Source organism: Pyricularia pennisetigena (genome assembly GCF_004337985.1).
Source record: "Pyricularia pennisetigena strain Br36 chromosome 4 map unlocalized Pyricularia_pennisetigena_Br36_Scf_6, whole genome shotgun sequence".
Lineage (NCBI taxonomy): Eukaryota > Fungi > Ascomycota > Sordariomycetes > Magnaporthales > Pyriculariaceae > Pyricularia > Pyricularia pennisetigena.
The window spans coordinates 3,774,743-3,791,197 of NW_021940918.1; the positions used below are offsets into that span (position 1 = coordinate 3,774,743).

General features: G+C 53.7%; 7 protein-coding genes across 7 annotated transcripts in view; 4 read left to right on the forward strand and 3 right to left on the reverse strand.

Moving 5' to 3' along the window:
• Positions 1 to 605: 605 nt before the first annotated feature.
• PpBr36_06698 (uncharacterized protein) lies at positions 606 to 1,310 on the forward strand (the record flags this gene model as incomplete). Its single annotated transcript, XM_029893841.1, has 2 exons — positions 606 to 824; positions 924 to 1,310. 2 exons carry the CDS (start codon positions 606 to 608, stop codon positions 1,308 to 1,310), a joined length of 606 nt encoding a protein of 201 aa, XP_029745738.1.
• Positions 1,311 to 2,239: 929 nt separating this feature from the next.
• Positions 2,240 to 3,678, forward strand: PpBr36_06699 (uncharacterized protein; the record flags this gene model as incomplete). Its single annotated transcript, XM_029893842.1, has 2 exons — positions 2,240 to 2,508; positions 2,616 to 3,678. The coding sequence occupies 2 exons, from the start codon at positions 2,240 to 2,242 to the stop codon at positions 3,676 to 3,678; spliced, it is 1,332 nt and encodes a 443-aa protein (XP_029745737.1).
• A 2,754-nt stretch (positions 3,679 to 6,432) lies between these two features.
• On the forward strand, positions 6,433 to 8,057 carry PpBr36_06700 (uncharacterized protein; the record flags this gene model as incomplete). Its single annotated transcript, XM_029893843.1, has 7 exons — positions 6,433 to 6,530; positions 6,655 to 6,724; positions 6,805 to 6,840; positions 6,925 to 7,060; positions 7,152 to 7,358; positions 7,469 to 7,940; positions 8,021 to 8,057. The coding sequence occupies exons 1-7, from the start codon at positions 6,490 to 6,492 to the stop codon at positions 8,055 to 8,057; spliced, it is 999 nt and encodes a 332-aa protein (XP_029745581.1). The 5' UTR covers positions 6,433 to 6,489.
• Positions 8,058 to 8,844: 787 nt separating this feature from the next.
• Positions 8,845 to 10,504, reverse strand: PpBr36_06701 (uncharacterized protein; the record flags this gene model as incomplete). Its single annotated transcript, XM_029893844.1, has 2 exons — positions 8,845 to 9,432; positions 9,509 to 10,504. The coding sequence occupies 2 exons, from the start codon at positions 10,502 to 10,504 to the stop codon at positions 8,845 to 8,847; spliced, it is 1,584 nt and encodes a 527-aa protein (XP_029745580.1).
• Positions 10,505 to 11,918: 1,414 nt separating this feature from the next.
• Positions 11,919 to 12,875, forward strand: PpBr36_06702 (uncharacterized protein; the record flags this gene model as incomplete). Its single annotated transcript, XM_029893845.1, has 1 exon — positions 11,919 to 12,875. The coding sequence occupies one exon, from the start codon at positions 11,919 to 11,921 to the stop codon at positions 12,873 to 12,875; it is 957 nt and encodes a 318-aa protein (XP_029745579.1).
• On the reverse strand, positions 12,201 to 13,137 carry PpBr36_06703 (uncharacterized protein; the record flags this gene model as incomplete). The annotated part of the gene is made up of 2 exons (XM_029893846.1): positions 12,201 to 12,921; positions 13,115 to 13,137. The coding sequence occupies 2 exons, from the start codon at positions 13,135 to 13,137 to the stop codon at positions 12,201 to 12,203; spliced, it is 744 nt and encodes a 247-aa protein (XP_029745578.1).
• A 5-nt stretch (positions 13,138 to 13,142) lies between these two features.
• The window catches only part of PpBr36_06704 (uncharacterized protein), a gene marked incomplete at both ends in the record, with an annotated part of 3,704 nt that continues 391 nt past the window's right edge, over positions 13,143 to 16,455 (reverse strand). The window contains 6 exons of the mRNA XM_029893847.1: positions 13,143 to 13,816; positions 13,915 to 13,994; positions 14,097 to 14,215; positions 14,294 to 15,210; positions 15,282 to 15,969; positions 16,215 to 16,382. Of these exons, the coding sequence (XP_029745585.1) occupies positions 13,143 to 13,816; positions 13,915 to 13,994; positions 14,097 to 14,215; positions 14,294 to 15,210; positions 15,282 to 15,969; positions 16,215 to 16,382 (2,646 nt within the window). The remainder of the gene's footprint in view (positions 13,817 to 13,914; positions 13,995 to 14,096; positions 14,216 to 14,293; positions 15,211 to 15,281; positions 15,970 to 16,214; positions 16,383 to 16,455) is intronic.

The window sequence follows — 16,455 nt, forward strand, 5'->3', positions numbered from 1 at the left end:
TTTTTTTTTTTTATTGCAGCCTTTTTGTGCTTTGGAGGGACGGGCCAGCTTGCCTGCTTCGCCTGCCCGTGCAGGGATGCAAGCTTGCATGTGACGGAGTAGCGGGCAGAGAAGCCCGACAACCCGACTCCTTTTCCCTCTCGTTCACTCAAGTCCACGAATCCAAAACTGCTACAACACACCTTCGCACTTCTCGAGAAAGGTGCACGCATGTGGAGGGGCAGGCGGGATCCCACATATCTCGTCAACCGCCTTGCTAAAAGAAAAGACATAATAACAACGGCGACCGGCTCTGTTCTAACCATTGTCTAATTACAAGGATTTTGTCAGTCCCGGGAGGAACCAAGAGTTGAAACGTTCTATTACGAAGCCATCATAGCAACTTGGCGCGATATTTTGTCTTTTTTTTTCCCCCCCTCATCTCTCGGTTGGCTTTTACTCCGACCACTGGCGGGAGCGTTTGCTTCATTTCATTTCGAAAGGGGCCCTTAATCTAAGTCGCCGCGCGGCCCGTATTCCTTGGGGGACAGTCTAGACTCTAGTTCTAAAGTGAATCGGCCCCGAGCCCTCCAGCAGTCGGGACAGCACCCCCCCAAACGGCAGAGATGGCTGCTGTCGCGACAGCTACCAGTAGCAACCCGCCAATCGACGCAGGCAGAGTCGAAAAGTTGCTGGGGGAGCTAAAATACCTCCAGTATGAGCATGAACTCGAAAAGGAGTACTTGCCATCGATACGCGCCCTCATATCCAAGGATCTGAGCGAGCCTTATAGTATCTATGTTTACCGCTATTTTCTTTATCAATGGGGTCACCTATGCTTTATGGTAGGTTTTCGTCCTCTGGTGCACCTGGCCATTTTGCCACTATCTCTAGTTTTTGTGTATCTTGTATATTGTTATACTCTGGGCTAACTCGCAGCATAGGCATTGAACCCTTCTGACGATTCGCTCGTCGGAGTCATCATATGCAAGCTCGAGGTACATCAGTCCCATTCCCCACCGACACGGCGAGGCTACATCGCCATGCTGGCCGTGTCGGAGTCGTTCAGGGGTCATGGCATCGCTACGGCGCTCGTCAAGCAGGCGATCGAAGCCATGGCGGCTCGTGACGCCGATGAGATCGTACTCGAGACGGAAGAGACCAACCTGTCGGCCATGCGGCTCTACGAGCGACTTGGTTTTATGCGATCAAAGAAGCTGCACCGTTATTATCTCAACGGCAACAGCGCCTACCGGCTAGTTCTGCTGTTGAAGCACATCGATCCTGATGCGGCTACAGACTTGGCTTTGGATGAACATGACACTAGGTGAAACCCATCGCTTGCCTTGTGCTGTTTATCAGAGCCTCTTCGGGGACTGCAGACATGGACTCCTCAGTCAAGTTACGTAACTTTTCTCTGCTTGGGTTTTCCTGGTAATGTCTTACGTTTTGAAGCATGAGCATATCGGGGGTTTTTAAGGGGGTTGGAGTTTGTGGTGTTCTCGGCAGCATTTGGTGTTATGTCTTTACCTGCGGCTTTAAGAGATCTGGGCACTGTTGCCTGTTGTCTGTTAATCCACGCAGCGCCCTCGGTCTTGTCTGTTATACTAAGGCGGGCACGAGTTTCCATTTCACTATCAAGTCTAGGCAAAGCCGAAACGTAGGTATACTTGGCGGGTTTGGCTTCAAGCATAATCTCGGGCTTTGTCTTAGCATGGATCGACTCAAGGAGGGTTTCGGGGAGCATTGGCAGTTTTATTGAGGTAGCTGCTTATTCTTGCATAACTCATGCCCATACAAATGATGAAGCTAACACAATTGGGTAACGATATGCACATCTTAGCTGGGATGCATTGAAAAGGCATTTATTATCAGAGTCCACGTGGACATTGACGGGGTAGAACAAAAAATGACAATATAGGTCGACGTCAAAGCGGCCGTATACGTGGTAAGCACATCATCTCTCAACAACACCAATCGCACCAGCATCCGACGAAAAGATTTTGTGGGGTTGATTCCTGTTACTGCAGTGCTGGTTTGCGCAGTTTGTACGCCCCGCAGTTATTTGATCTAGCAGAAAAAGATTGGAGCGTCTCACACCTTCCCAACCTTAAACTCATACGATTACAACATGGTAGCATCTTCATATCCTTTTTGTCGATCGCCATAAGCGCTTGTCCCGCTAGCTTTTTTCAAAACGTCGATACCAAGGCCGGATCAACGAAGTCCACTCAGTTACCCACCACCACCACACACAGCCATGGCTGAGGACGAAGGTACCATCATCAAGTCCCTGACATCGGTTCAGCTGCCAATGGAACCTGCATGTCTTGAGTTCTGCCCCGCCCGCCCAGAGTACCTGATCATTGGTTCGTGGCACCTCATCAAGGATGACCACCATGATGGCATCCAAGCACGTGAAAAAGACGAAGGTGATGACCCAGCAGGTTCCAACCAAGGGGCTGCCTGCAACGAGAAACAGAGGCACATGGGCCGGGTAGACCTTTACCGAATTCAGGGGGAACAAGTGTAAGAGTCACACACCATGCGGAAGTCAAGAATTTGAAAAGAAATATTGTCATTTCCTTGGGGTGGAAGGGGGAAAACTGACCAGCTCGCTCAACCCGCCGACAAAGTGACCTGGTCCAGACAGACGAGCACCCGGAATCCGCAATCTGGGACGTCCAGTTCCAAAGGCACGACGGCCGCGCAGACGTCTTTGCCGCAGGCTCCAGCGCAGGCACCGTCTCCATATACAAGGTGTTGGCGCCCTCGCCCGCAGACGACCCCAACACCGCGCTACGCAAGCTCTCTGTTGTTGGGCCCATCACTGCAGGCGACGGCGACGATGGCGAGGTCATGATCACAAAGTGCTGCTGGCACCCGACTATCCCCGACCTGCTCGCCGTATCCACCCTGGCCGGGGAGGTCCACCTCATCTGGCTCGACGGCAAAGACGACTGCTTCACTACACTATCCGTGACTAGGGTGTCTGCGCTGGCGCACACAGAGCCGGCCTGGACCGTGGCCCTCAGCCCCCAGGTCACCACTCTGGAGGGGACCAATGACCGCGTCTTCACCGTGTACTCTGGGGGCGACGACATGGCGTTCCGGTACGCCTCGGTGGCGATGGGCGCTGTAGGATATCCCGCCGAGGGTGCTGCCGCGACGCCAAGGACCTTCGACGATGCGCTGTTCAGCCCAGCCAAGAAATCGTGGCATATGGCCGGCGTCGTCTCCATCCTCCCGCTGCCCATCACGCTCCCCTCGGACGGCTCGCAGATCGTGGTCACGGGTAGCTACGATGACCACGTCCGCGTCTGCGCCGTCAGGCCGCTCCACGAGACACACGGCTTGGCCACCGCCCGCGTCCTCGCGGAGCTGCACCTCGGCGGCGGCGCTTGGCGGTTGAGGGTGATGGAGATGGTTGCAAATCCCGGCGGGAGTTCTTGGAGGCTAAGGATCCTCGCGCCCTGCATGAGTGTGGGCAGCAGAATGCTCGAGATCTGCGGCGCGGACGACAGGCAGGATTGGACCATCAGGGTCCTGGGCAGTTGGTGCGACGAGGCTGCTGGGGCTAGTAACATGCTGAACTATGGTTCTGACGTCCAGCCTCGGCGGGTGGATGCTGATGACGAAAGGTTCACATGTGTATCATCAAGTTTTTATGGCAAGATGCTATATTTGTGGAGGTTTTGAATGCATGTCGTGGCAGCTCAGAGAGCTTCAGTCTATACCCAGCTCGTAGATAAAGAGATGTAGATAATAAAACCCCTCCCCCCCCCCCATATTGGCCTCAGGGCCTAAACGAGACTATCGTCCCGTGAAGAAGGAAAGAAGAGAACAAACATCCGCGAGCTCGGTTTCCTCTGATTTGAAATACATAGAAGTACCAGGTTGAGACATACAAAGAGGACTGTCAGCGGGGTTCCTCTCCCCCACACGACCATGGGCGAAGATACTCTCGCTCTGTCATGGCGTTGACGATGGTCGTTCACTCGTGCCTGGAGCCTCTCACCTGGATAACGAGGGACGCGTCCACACCCAGAGACAGAGGGGCGACAGGATTAGCTGCATTACTAGAATTAGTAGGCCCAAGATTGAGGGTAGGCTGTTCTGTCATTGACTTCCATGTACTATTTCTTTTGAATATAGAGGAGGGACTGCTGGGTGCCATGGGTTTCGGCAAGCCATTTTGTTTGAATAGTATATAAATATGTGTAAGCAAGTCGAAGTTCCTCAAGAACGGTATGTAGATTGCTAACGGTAAGGGCGCCATGTGCTATTGACAGATGTCCGAGCAAAAAGCAGAGGCCCAACTTTTATATCCAGCCCTCATCAGTCAAAGCTGTACAAGACTCAGGATCTGGGGCACAAGATGGGTTCGGGAAGGTCGAGGTCCTGAGCAGCATGCTCGTTACCAACATCTATACAAAAGCCCAATACTGTGTTGTGTCGTGCAGTTGGCAGTCAAACCAGCTAGGCATCTTATCACGTTTCAAAGCATGGGCGGCGGCCCTCATAGGACGGACGGCTTAGGCTTGTAATATGCCTAAGGTAAGATGGGTGGGTGAGGTGATGGCGGAGTCGCAGGCCAACTAATGACCTGGTCTAGGCATCAATATGCCAAGTCTGAACATTAACCAGAACCTCCTGACCAACGCGCACATACTTGGAAAAGAATGTGAGGCTCTGCCCCCAAGCAGATCGGGAAGGGAAGTTTGTGTAGCCCAAGGAACCGCGGTTGATTGAGCAATAGGGACTGGGCCGCTAGGCACGGATATGCCTATGCTGATTGGTCAGTGGTGCCACACTCTGACCTGGATACCTTCCCGAAGAAGAAAAAAAGAAAAAAAAAGAAAAAAGACCAGCCGCGTTTTGGGAGCTTTTGAGGGAAAAACCTAGCGACGTATGCGGGACGAGGGGACCAGGCAGCTCTCGTCAGCGCACGACTGATGTTTCATTAGCAGTGGTCCGTTATGCCTTGTCAGAAAAATGCATACTTTTGCTTTGCATGTTGGATTTTGGTACGTCGAATCCAGGGGGAGAAAAACTGATGGAAACGAGAGACGGCTACAGCCGTTTGCAGTAATGGCTACCTGCGGTGAGGTTCGACTCCACCGTTTTGCACGTGTCGCAGTCTGACCACCAACTGCAAATGTCCGGCGCAGCACGTCGGCGTAGATAAAACGCCTAGACTCTGACATCCACATCCAGATTTCGGTCCATGAGGACACACAAACAACAATCAAAGTGCGCCATACGGGTGGGAGTAAATCCCCGGAGATGCAAAAATCTTTGGTTCAAGTATGCCGTGTCAGGCCGAGTTGCATCGGCGAGGGGAAGTGGAGCGATTTGATTGATATGATAACTGAACCGAAGCTACTGCGCTAGCTACCACGTAGGAAGTGGGCCCAGCGGGGACATGTTTCTGCTAAAAACTTCACGTCAATCACAGCGCGACCGATCCCGGACCTCTGGAGCTATCCAGAACCAAAAATTTTAGCTATGGGACGGCCACAGATAGGTAAACCCCGAATTGGTGCTTTATCAGATGAATAATTAGGGTCTTGGAAAGGATCTCGGACATCTCGAAAATCTCGGGTATCGGACTGGATTTTCAAGCAAATAACATCTTGGGAGATATCATCTCTGAATTTACCGATACGGAATACTCGGAAGTCAGAGACGACAGTCGGGGTGTTGTAAGGAGGTAGGTAGACAACAAGGTAGACCTGTAATTAATAATTGCATGCATACTTAATTGAGTGCAAAACATATGCTGGTCCAGAAGCAATCAAACTTGGAGACCTTGCACATCAGGTGCCAAGGTCAAAGTTTGGAAACATTAGCGTTTTCGCTTGCCAATTTGTTGCGCCCTCGCACGTGTCATAGAGCCAAGCAAATCGATATCAATGATGATGAGATTTGAGATTTGCGGTGCAAAACTGACGCAGAGGTCCCCTTGGTAGCTGCTAGGTGAGCACCCCTGCAACGGGCGGGTGCCGACTCCAACCCGCCAAAAAAAAAAAAAAAACGGGCCCGAGCTCCCGCAAGTTCCGTTCTGCTGGTTTGTCGTGTTCCTAGTCCGTACCTAGTGTCCGACAGCGCAATTCAAGCTACCCAAGGAGGAGAAAAAAAAAAAAAAAGATAGTCTAGCGAACTCGAGACAGTTCAGGACACCTCTTCAACCTGTCGTGTTTGCGACAGCGAGTCTAAAGAAACCAAACTGCACTATCCTCAAGTCGCAGTTCCTAATCTGCAGCTTCATCAAAGTTCATCGACAACTTTTGTCACACGCCTCGCTGGTTGTCTGTTGTGGCATCCTTTCTACGTTGGCGAACGCCCACCACAAGAAGCTGAACTTCGACTCAAAGAACACCTCACTTTTGCAGACGTACCTAGCGACCGGGCTACTTCTGATCGACTCTCCCGTTCACGCCTTCAACAGTCACACTGGCGCTCCAAGACTCCAAAATTTTCGGCGCAGCATCCGAAGCTGTGGCCAACATGGCCCAGCCAAATGCCGAACCTATCGAGGAAGAATACGAGTGCGTGCCCGAGAAGACCTCAAAACCTTTCTCTTGAAGATGTTTTACCCCTGCGCCTTATCTGGAGGTCAATCCTGCGATCACCATAGGCCTATTGCTGACCATTGAGCACATTGCTATGCAGCTATGAGTCCCTTCCACCCAACTTCTCCCTGGTGCAAAATATGGCGGCGGGCGCCTTCGCCGGAATAGCCGTACGTCATAATTGAGGATCTTTATTAATAAATACTCTTTACGCGTCAGATCTAGCAAACTGACTTTGATTATATTCTAGGAGCACACTGTCATGTACCCGATAGACGCGATCAAGGTGCGCCGTGGCTATCACGAATCCTGCCCCGGAGTCACCGAGGATAAGGTCGAATATTCTAACATTGTGCCTTCACGTTAACAGACAAGAATGCAAATCGTGGGCGCCCCAGGCTCAGCTGCCGCCTACAAGGGAATGGTGGAGGGAACCTATAAGATTGCTCTGAGTGAGGGCGTGCGAAGTTTGTGGCGCGGCATGTCCAGCGTAGTCGTAGGAGCAGGTGAGTTTCCCCGCGTCGCTTTTGCATCATCTGGCAGTGGAATATGTTTTCCACATTTGCAGACCCGGACGCTGACAGCTATACCATCAAGGACCGGCGCATGCGGTATACTTTGCGACCTACGAGGCTGTCAAGCATTTTATGGGAGGAAACAAGGCTGGCGAACACCACCCACTCGCCGCCGGTGAGTGCCCATCAGATTCTGTGTGGAATATGAAGACGTTGTCTAACAGCATTTTAGTCACGAGCGGAGCCTGCGCAACTATCGCAAGCGATGCGCTCATGAACCCCTTTGATGGTGAGTTGCGCCCCCCCAAAAAAAGAGAGAGGCGAGGTGGTTCATGCCACTACGCCCTCATACCAGACTACGAAGGCACATTGCTGATGCCACAATTACGAACATCACAGTCATCAAACAAAGAATGCAGATGAAGGGTTCCAACAAGATTTACCGCTCCATGCCCGACTGTGCTAGGACAGTTTATCGGAACGAAGGACTCGCCGCATTCTACGTCTCCTACCCGACGACCCTCTCCATGACAGTCCCCTTCACAGCACTCCAATTCCTGGCCTATGAATCGATATCGACCTCGATGAACCCTACCAAGAAGTATGACCCCCTGACGCACTGTCTTGCTGGTGGTGTGGCCGGTGGTTTCGCGGCCGCGCTCACGACGCCCATGGACGTCATCAAGACCATGCTGCAGACGAGGGGCGCGCATTCCGACGCTGAGTTGCGCAACGTGAACGGCTTCAAGGCCGGCTGCAAGCTGCTATACGCTCGTGAAGGGTTCGCGGGCTTCTTCAAGGGTGTGCGCCCACGTGTTGTAACCACCATGCCGAGCACAGCCATCTGCTGGAGTGCTTATGAGGCTTCAAAGTAAGTGATCCACCGTCCGGATGAGCTGCTGTGAACGAAGACAAAACCAAACAGCCTGCTAACTCAATTCCTCGACGCAGGGCCTGGTTCGTAAGCCGCAACAACAGCTTGGAATAGATTGCCCACCTGACACGTTCGACACGGCTTAACATATCCCCTCACCTCCCCTAAAGGTCCGCCATAAACAGTTTGCAACTGCGCGAATTTAGCACGCAAAATCACCCCAAACGGTGTTCTGGCCGATTCCCGGACGCCGCCACTTCGGCTTTTCTGGCCCCGCATCTCTAGGTACCCAAGAGGAGTCAACCTGTCCACATATCACTTGCTGCAGTGTATTTGCCACGAGCACAAACCACAATTGACGAAAGTGGGACAGTCGATGATGGAAGAACTTTGAAGTTCGCCATACAAAAGCAAGGATATATAAAATCTTGGTTTCGGTCATGTAGAAATGGGAAGTCATCTGGAAGAGGAGGTCCTGTAAATAATAGTTTTTTTTTTTTTTTTTTTTTTTTTTTCTCTCATCTTTACCATTCGCGTATTCGTTTTCGATGTTTGCTCGCTGTCTCAGGAATGCTGGACGATACAAAAAAAAAAAAAAAAAGACTTCAAGTACCCGGAGAGACAAATAATCCAAAGAGAAAAAGGGTATTTATTGATCTTTATATTATTGTTCGTTCTACTCGTCACGGGAACCACCCAAGCTAGACATCAAAACTCCCCATAATCAAATAGTGTGCATGCGGGCATGAAACGTTTTCGTTTTTGTTTTCTTTTTTTCTCTCCCGCAGCAAGAGGTTGAAAACAAAAAAAAGAAGACAGAACAAAACATAATAAAAATGAGACTAATAAACAGCCTCGGTCAAGAATGGAATTGCTAGCTATTTCGACGTCCTTTGGAGTCTTAGCCAAAAGGGAAGCCACCAGGGAAGCCACCGCCCGAACCAAACTGGAACTTGAACTGCTGCTGGCCGCCACCCCCTTGTTGGAACATGAACTGTTGGCCGAACGGATGGCCATGGAATGGGTTGCCCTGCTGCTCCTGAGAGTTGGGGTCGTCGCCGCGGTCGAAGCGAGCCCTGAGCTCGGGGTCGCTGAGGACCTCGTACGCCTCGTTGATGGAGGCCATCATCTTCTCCGACTCCTCCTTGGTGACGCCCCTCTTGTGGGCCTTGTCCGGGTGGTGCAGCTTGGACAGCTTACGGTAGGCCGACTTGATCTGCCTCTCGTCGGCGTCGCGCGCCACTCCCAGCACCTTGTAGTAGTCCTTGGTCTTGCTGCGCTTGAGCTCGATGCGCGCCTTTTGGAGCAGCTCATGGACCAGGTCGTGCTTGTCCGGGGCCAGCTCCGAAACCTTCTCAAGCGTCCTGATGGCGGCCTCGTAGTCATCGCTCTCTTCTTGCGTCTTGGCCTTGTACAGGAGGCCGTATACCGAGTTCTCGTTCAGTTTGAGCGCCTCCACGCAGTACTCCTGGGCCTTTTTGCTGTTCATCTAAAGAGGGGGTAAATTCCACTGTGAGTATGACTACCAACTTGAAGGGGAATTCGGCTCGGGGTGGAATGCTTACATCGTAATAACCTTGACAAGCAAGCTCTACTCCCCTCGTGAGGAGGGCGTTTGGAGCCTTGGGTGGTATTATGCCGTCTTTCCTCAACGTCTCAACCTCCTCCTTGATTTCGCTGATCAACCCAGGGTCCTCCTTGTTTGGTATCAGCATCTTGGTGCCCGTCATAGGCTGCTTTTTGCTAAATGCTTTTTCGACCTTCTCCAAGACCTTGTTGATGGCCTTCTCCTGCTTCAACAGCTTCTTGCACGCCTTGTTCTCCGGGTCAGAGTGCAGACACTTGCGGATGTGCGTCAGGCCGTCCTTGATGTCTCCGAGCGCGTAGAACGAGATGGCCGACATCTTGACCCATGGCGTGACGTCGCCGGGGCTTAGGTTGGCGATATGGTGGAGGTCGCTGATGCCCTCCTCGACCTCGCCCTTGTTGAACCTGCACATCGCGCGCAGCTCCCGCAGCTGCAGGTATCGGTTGGCCACCAAGATGGCCACGCCAGCGTTTTGCACGCACTCGTCCCAGTTCCCCTCCTTTGCGGCCGCCTCGGCCAGCTCGGCGGCGCCCATGGCCTCGAGCAGCTCGTCCACCTCCTGCGACTTGCCGGCCGTCTTGCCCGCGGCCTTGTAGTCCTGGAGGGCGCCTTCCCAGTCCGCGGACCGCTGCTTGATCTTGGCCAGCTGCAGGTGGGCGCCCTCGAACCCGGGCTTGAGCTCGAGGACCTTGTTGTAGCCCTCGGTGGCGTGGGACAGGCGTCCCGCGCTCAGGTAGGTGGTGGCGCGCTTGAAGTGCGTCATGTAGTCCTTGGGGTCGCGGGCGATGGCGGCGTCGTAGTAGACCAGGGCGTCGTTGGTCTCGCGCCGCGCGAGGTGCGCCTGGGCCGTGGTGAGGAGCTGGGAAACGGGCAGGTCGCTGGGGATCTCGTCGGCTGTTATCGCGGCGGCCAGCCAGGTGCTAGGGGATAGCACACCGGCGGTCGCCAATGCCACCGTCGATAGGCGCACCATGGTGGGTTGCGTCGGGCAAGCGAATGCGACTCAACAAACCAGTGCTCAAAAATTACAAAACCAGAAAAAAAAGGGATGAGGGGGGGTTGTAAGTTTTGTGACTTGGTCGAATTTGAAGGCTTCGTGGGTCGCTGTAAGAGTGAAGAGCGACTACAGATGTTTGTTTTTGGATTGGCGTAGAAAGTGAGTGTAAGGAACGAGTGGCTTTGGGGGCCGTGCGGGACATGAAGTTGTTCAGGATAACTCCAGAACAAAGCAAAACGTGTGCAGAAGGATGACAGAAAAGCAGACAAAAAAAAAAAAAAAGGAAAAAAGATGCCACAGTGACAAGATGCACTGTCGTCCAAATGTTGTCCTCTAGACTAGCTGATGTTCCCCGTCAACACGCTCAAATCGTCAAAATCCGATTTGGAGTTCATGCATGCAACTGCTAAAACGGTACATCAAACCATGTCAGTACTATCAAGGAAGCTGGGCGAAGATACGAGAATCTCAAGGTAGCACCTAAACACCAAATACCCCTGCAACTGACCAGCTGGCCACTTCGATAAAATCGTCATTGTTCCATGCAATGCTAATGCAGGGTAGAGTTTAGCGGGAACCACTTTGTAAGGGGTCGAATGGGGGGATCCACTTGCACTATAGGACAAGGCAGCCAGGAAATCCCCATATGGATTCCACATCATACGTAAATTAGAATAATTTACCCACTTGCCTCTCTCTTGATCACCGCCCAGCCCCCTCTCCAGCCTTGTCAATCAGTCAGTCACAAAAATAAGTTCGTACTTACTAGCCATACCAGTTCACCCCAGTTTCAGAATTACTTGAGCATCATCAATCTCCAGTCCCCCATGTCTACCGTTCCAGTCGGTAAAGATGCGCTTTGATCCCCATCTCGGGGTGCAACGGTGATTCGCATCCACGCCCTTTGTCGACCGATACAGCCATCCCACAGGTCTCTCCGCCTGTTCATATGAATCTGTTCTGTTGTTGAAAGGTTGAGTCTGCAGGTTTGACATGCTAGACGGGACTGGTCCATCTGCTTTTAGACAGCTTGATACATACTATTTAGCCTAGGTCGCTTGATACTGTAGTTGCCTCTCTATATCCAGTGTAGCCCAGATTGTACCGTGCGAGTGCGGTTAGCAACTTACCCTGCACCACTCAGTCCAGTTACCCCACCACAACGCGCTTCATTGGGTTCAGAAACGACGCGACTTGAGTTCCACGCGGCACTTTACCGACGGCAACCAAATCATACGCCGGAGTTGCACCCGACTTGGCTGTAAATCAGCCTAACATGGTCTAGAAAAACGATCATCCTGGTCTAGGCTACCGATTCGCAGGCGATAGCGCATCCACGACGAAGCAAAAGGACCAAAGACAAAAGACACAATCCCAAAAAAGAGAAACCATGTCCCACCTCGCCTCAAACGCAGCAATCTTCTCCCCCTCGGTCGCCCGCGCCGCCGCCTCGACTGCAAAGGACTGGTCGTTTGTCGACGCCTGGCTGGCCTCCAAGTTCCGCCCGCGGCCACCGCCGCCCTTTGAGCGCAACCCGGACACGCTCCGCGCCCTGCTCGCCCTGGCGACCCTCAACGAGTCGGCCGACGACCAGCGCCGCCTGCTCGACCGCGTGGAGCGCTCCGCCCTGGCCGAGGTGGAGGGATCGGCACCGTCGACCTCGCCGCGCGGGCTACAGGACCGATACGGTGGAGCCTCCGCCGCCGACGGCACCGACGGCACCGACGTCGACAACGTCCGCGACGCCCTCCTCGCCGCCCTCGAAGCCTCCCTCACCCGCGACGGCCACGCTGCCCTCGACGCCATGGCCGCCGCCTCTGCAGAACTTGGTCTCGCATCGCCGACGCCGGCAGCCATCTCGGCGTCGCTTGTCGCCGTGGCCTCGCAGACGGCCGATGTCAAGGCCGACGCAGGCCGCGTGGCCACGCTCCGGCGACACGTCGACGCACAGATCGCCGAGGCCGAGTCGCTGGCGGCCGAGGTCCAGGGCCCCGCATACCGGCCGCCCGCCGACCTGGCCAAGCTGAACCTCGACACGCAGCGGCGCATCAGGGGTCTCGAGGCAAAGGTTCCTGAGCTCCGCGACCGCGCCGCCGCCCTGGCCGCCGGCGTGCCGAGTTTGACGGTGGAGCAGGTGCGCGCAGAGGAGGAGGCCTACCTGGCCCTCTTGCAGCAGAAGAAGGAGCTCGACGCCCGCGTCAGGGTGTTTCAGGGCCTCCCGCCTGATACCGCACAAGCCAGGCGCGAGCTTGAAAGCCGTCGCGCTGAGCTGCAGCGGTTGACGCAACGCCGTGATGCTGTGTTTGAAGGCCTGGTCGAACGAGAGACGCCACGCAAGCCTCGCTGAGCTGAACAGAGTGGGAGAAGTACCGATGCCAGGTTTTTCAAACGCGCTGTGTTGAATTCACGTGTGCTTCAAACTAAACCGCTAAAGTACCGTAACCTGGATCGCGCCGACCACATGCACAAATGCTATGTAAGGAGTCAAGACGGAAGAAAAAGCCAAGACAGAAAAGAAAAAAAAAAAAAAAATCCACTCGCTTCGGCTTGACGTACTAGGCTCTCGAAATCATGACGGCATCTTACAGCCAAGACACGGCAGACACCATCAACACTATTGGCCCCTCTTTGCTCTCCCTCCACCAGCGCCTCCAAACCTCCCAAAAACCGGGCGTCCCAACCCGGATCTAGGCTTCGCTTGCGCTGCACTTGGCACGTCCTTCAAGGGAACAGGGGGTGGCTGCCGAGCGGCTTCCTTGCCCTTGGTATCCAAGGGGGCATCGGATATCCTCAGGTCGCCAACGCCGCCGAGGCCCGGCCCGTCGTTGAGGTCGCCGGGACCCCCGGGGCGCTGCAGCCGTCTTGCTCGCTCCTGCACGCTGCGGAACTTTTCTAAAAGTTCACCCCAGCGGATGATGCCTTCTTCTCGGCCCTTCAGGCGGTTGGGCCTGTCATAATTGGTACCACCAGGTGTCGTCGTTCCGCTAATTACATTAGGGTGAGTGTAAGTGTCTAATCCATACTTTGAAGAGTTTCGTGGGGCAGCAGGCTGGAACGACTGCATCGTCTCGACGACCGAGTTTTGCCGAGAGTGCACCGAACCTGAGTTAGTCGTGGAGGGCACATACGGTCTGGGTGCAATGTGCAGATAACCAATGGAGCTCACGCTGTTGAGCCGATTTTTCAGAGCTGCAAATGCTGATGACTGAGGCAGGAGCATCAGGAGCCCAAAAAGGCACTTGTAGAGGTGCGGGTACTTTTCGGGCTCAAGTAGTTGCAGGCGGAGGTCTATGGTTGCGGTTGTGGTCAGATAGGCAGCCTGTGTGGGGACGCCCCAAAGAGGCAAAGAGGGTAGGACTTCTGAGGAGGAAGCTTGGCGCACTGACATGTAAAGACGGGCGATTCCAGCAGCTGTACCAGCTTGTCAATCTGGATGAGTATGCTTACTGTCATCTCAAGCTCGGCGCTATGGACCAAGGCTGGTCAGTAAAGCACAATTCGGGAGTAAAACAAACCCCATTTTCAAGGATCTTCCTTGGCGGTGGTTATCGTAGATGGGTTTACCCACAAAATCTGCAATAGGTTGTAGGCCTGCTCATAAGCCTGGGCGAGTAAGCATAGAGAAAAGGTAGCCACGGCATTGTAGCACCATGATCGAAACAATGCTACGAAAAAGGTTTGTCCGTCCTACGTGCGGTTCAGTTGCGTGTCAGTCCATCTTCGGCAGTGATCAAGTCAAGCCATCTCAGGCAGGTGTGGCTTTACCTTGGTCTCGAGGTTCCGTAGACGCTTGCGTAGTTCCTGCAACTCTGGCGCTGTGATGAGGTTGTTATTGAGGTTCTGAACCATTATGCTCGCAAATTCGACATCTTCCTCCTTTTCAATACAGTCTGCGAGCGTTCTGTAGATCCGCTCGGCGCTCAGACTCACACAGAGTTGGCGAATGATGAGGTTACCACGAGTTTCGAGCAGCCTTCTGTCTGTCGAGAAGAGCTGCAGGAGGTTGACCATGAAATTGGAAAAGTAATCATCCTCACTGTTCCGCGAGATTTGTGAGAGCAGCTGCAGATCCTTGGTCACTACGGCCTCGGACTGGTCCGAAAGCGTCTTGAGCAGCGCCGGGAAGGTGCCATCGTTGAAAGCCAATACTTTCCTGGGCGCCTTGCGATGCAGCATGATAAGCCACGTCAAGGCAGCCACACGTGTGGCTTCGTGATCATTCAGGAACAGGAGCGTAAGCGAGTTTACAGCTGCAGCATAGTCCAGGTTTGCCTGAGGGTGTGCCAGCCCATCGGTAGATGGTGCGGGAGTTAGGGATCGCGCCGGTGTGGATACCCCCTTGGCGAGCCCTGGCGTCGGGCTCCTAATCTCCAAATCTCGCGCCGAGCCCGAAAGGGAAGGACGAGCACTAGACGCAGTACCATCCTGGCGATCGGCCCCTCCCGGGCCAGGGATACGTGATGCAGGGCCCTGGCTTATCTCAGGCTCATCGGTGAGTGAAACCACATAGTCCATCAGCGAAGTGTTTACCCTGGCGGCTGCCAATCGGATTGATTCAACCCCGCTGGCCATGGCTGGCAGCAGATGGGCCAGAATCTTGGGCGTGAAAGGGAGCACCTGCTCCGGGCAGATGTCAAGGAACTCCACGATCCATCTCAACGACTCCAAAAGACCATCCTCGTCTGGAAGTAGGTAGCTTTAGCAAAACTCATCGACGGTCCTAGCGTTATTGGAATGGGATAGGTTGTCTTACCCAGAGACGAGTCAAGGGTGGCTGTCAAAATCTCCAATATCGCCTTGTAATTAATCTCGACATCCTGTCCAGGTATCCAATCATCCTCATCGCTCGCGTTGGAGGCTTCTTCGTCGTTTGCCGTTTGAGAGTCTACTTCGTCAAGGTCGTCGGGGCCATCACGTATGCTGCCGCTGTCCAACGAGTCTTCGCGCTTCCGCTTCCCGTCCCCCTTTCCTTGCTTGGACTTTCTACTCTCGGTGATACCCTTCTGGATCCTCGCTATGCGTTTGATTTCGCTGAGGAACCTGTCCAGACATCCCTGCGTGGCAACGTGGACGTCGCGATTTGGGTCGCTTAAGAATTTGAGTAACCCCCCTAGGAATTCAGGCAGATACGTGACGAGCTCGAGGTCAGGGATAGAGTCGAGCAGAACCACCCAGCCAACCAGAAACGTCCGGGTGAAAGGATTGGTTACAAATATGCGTTCTCTAAGCAACGGGATAAATCGCTTCAGCGAAAAGGCGGTAGGCAGGTTGCCACGATCATCGTCGACACCCTCCTTGGGCTCTTCGGAATCCTGGGATACATCCGGCGACGATTCCAACACTGACACGTAAGTCGCGGCCGACTCTGCCACAATGTCTTTGATCAGACGATCAAGCAATTCTGCGCCATTCTTGACAGAAAGTTCCGAATCGGCGCCGAGCTGTGGGGTGCAGAAACCAGGTCAGCCGTTGTTGGGTGGCACAATCTCTTCCGGACAATGCATCCATGCGAGCCGTGAGATTGCAGTACGCATGCATCAAAAAAGGTGCAGGCAAACTAGTCGTGATGACGTAGATCAAAATAGTGACGGGCAAAGGGGGTTGGAAGACCGGCGGCAGGGGCTATAGAGCCAGAGCTGGGGCTAAGACATCAGGACAGGTGTTGCACCCATCATAGCACACGTACCTTGCAGAGTGAGTCAAAAATGGCGTTGAAGTACTTGAGTATCTCGCCCTTGGCAACCTTTGCAATGTTGTACAGGGCCTCGCAGGCATAGTAGCGAACTCTGGCATCTTGGTCGCCAAAGCAGGCTAAAACAGGGGGTACTATGGTAGACAGATATCGTGGCAGCTCCTGTCAAAATGTAGGGCGATGCAATGCAATGGTCAGATGATGAGCATCCCTGCCGACGTAGGAGTACCGCGAC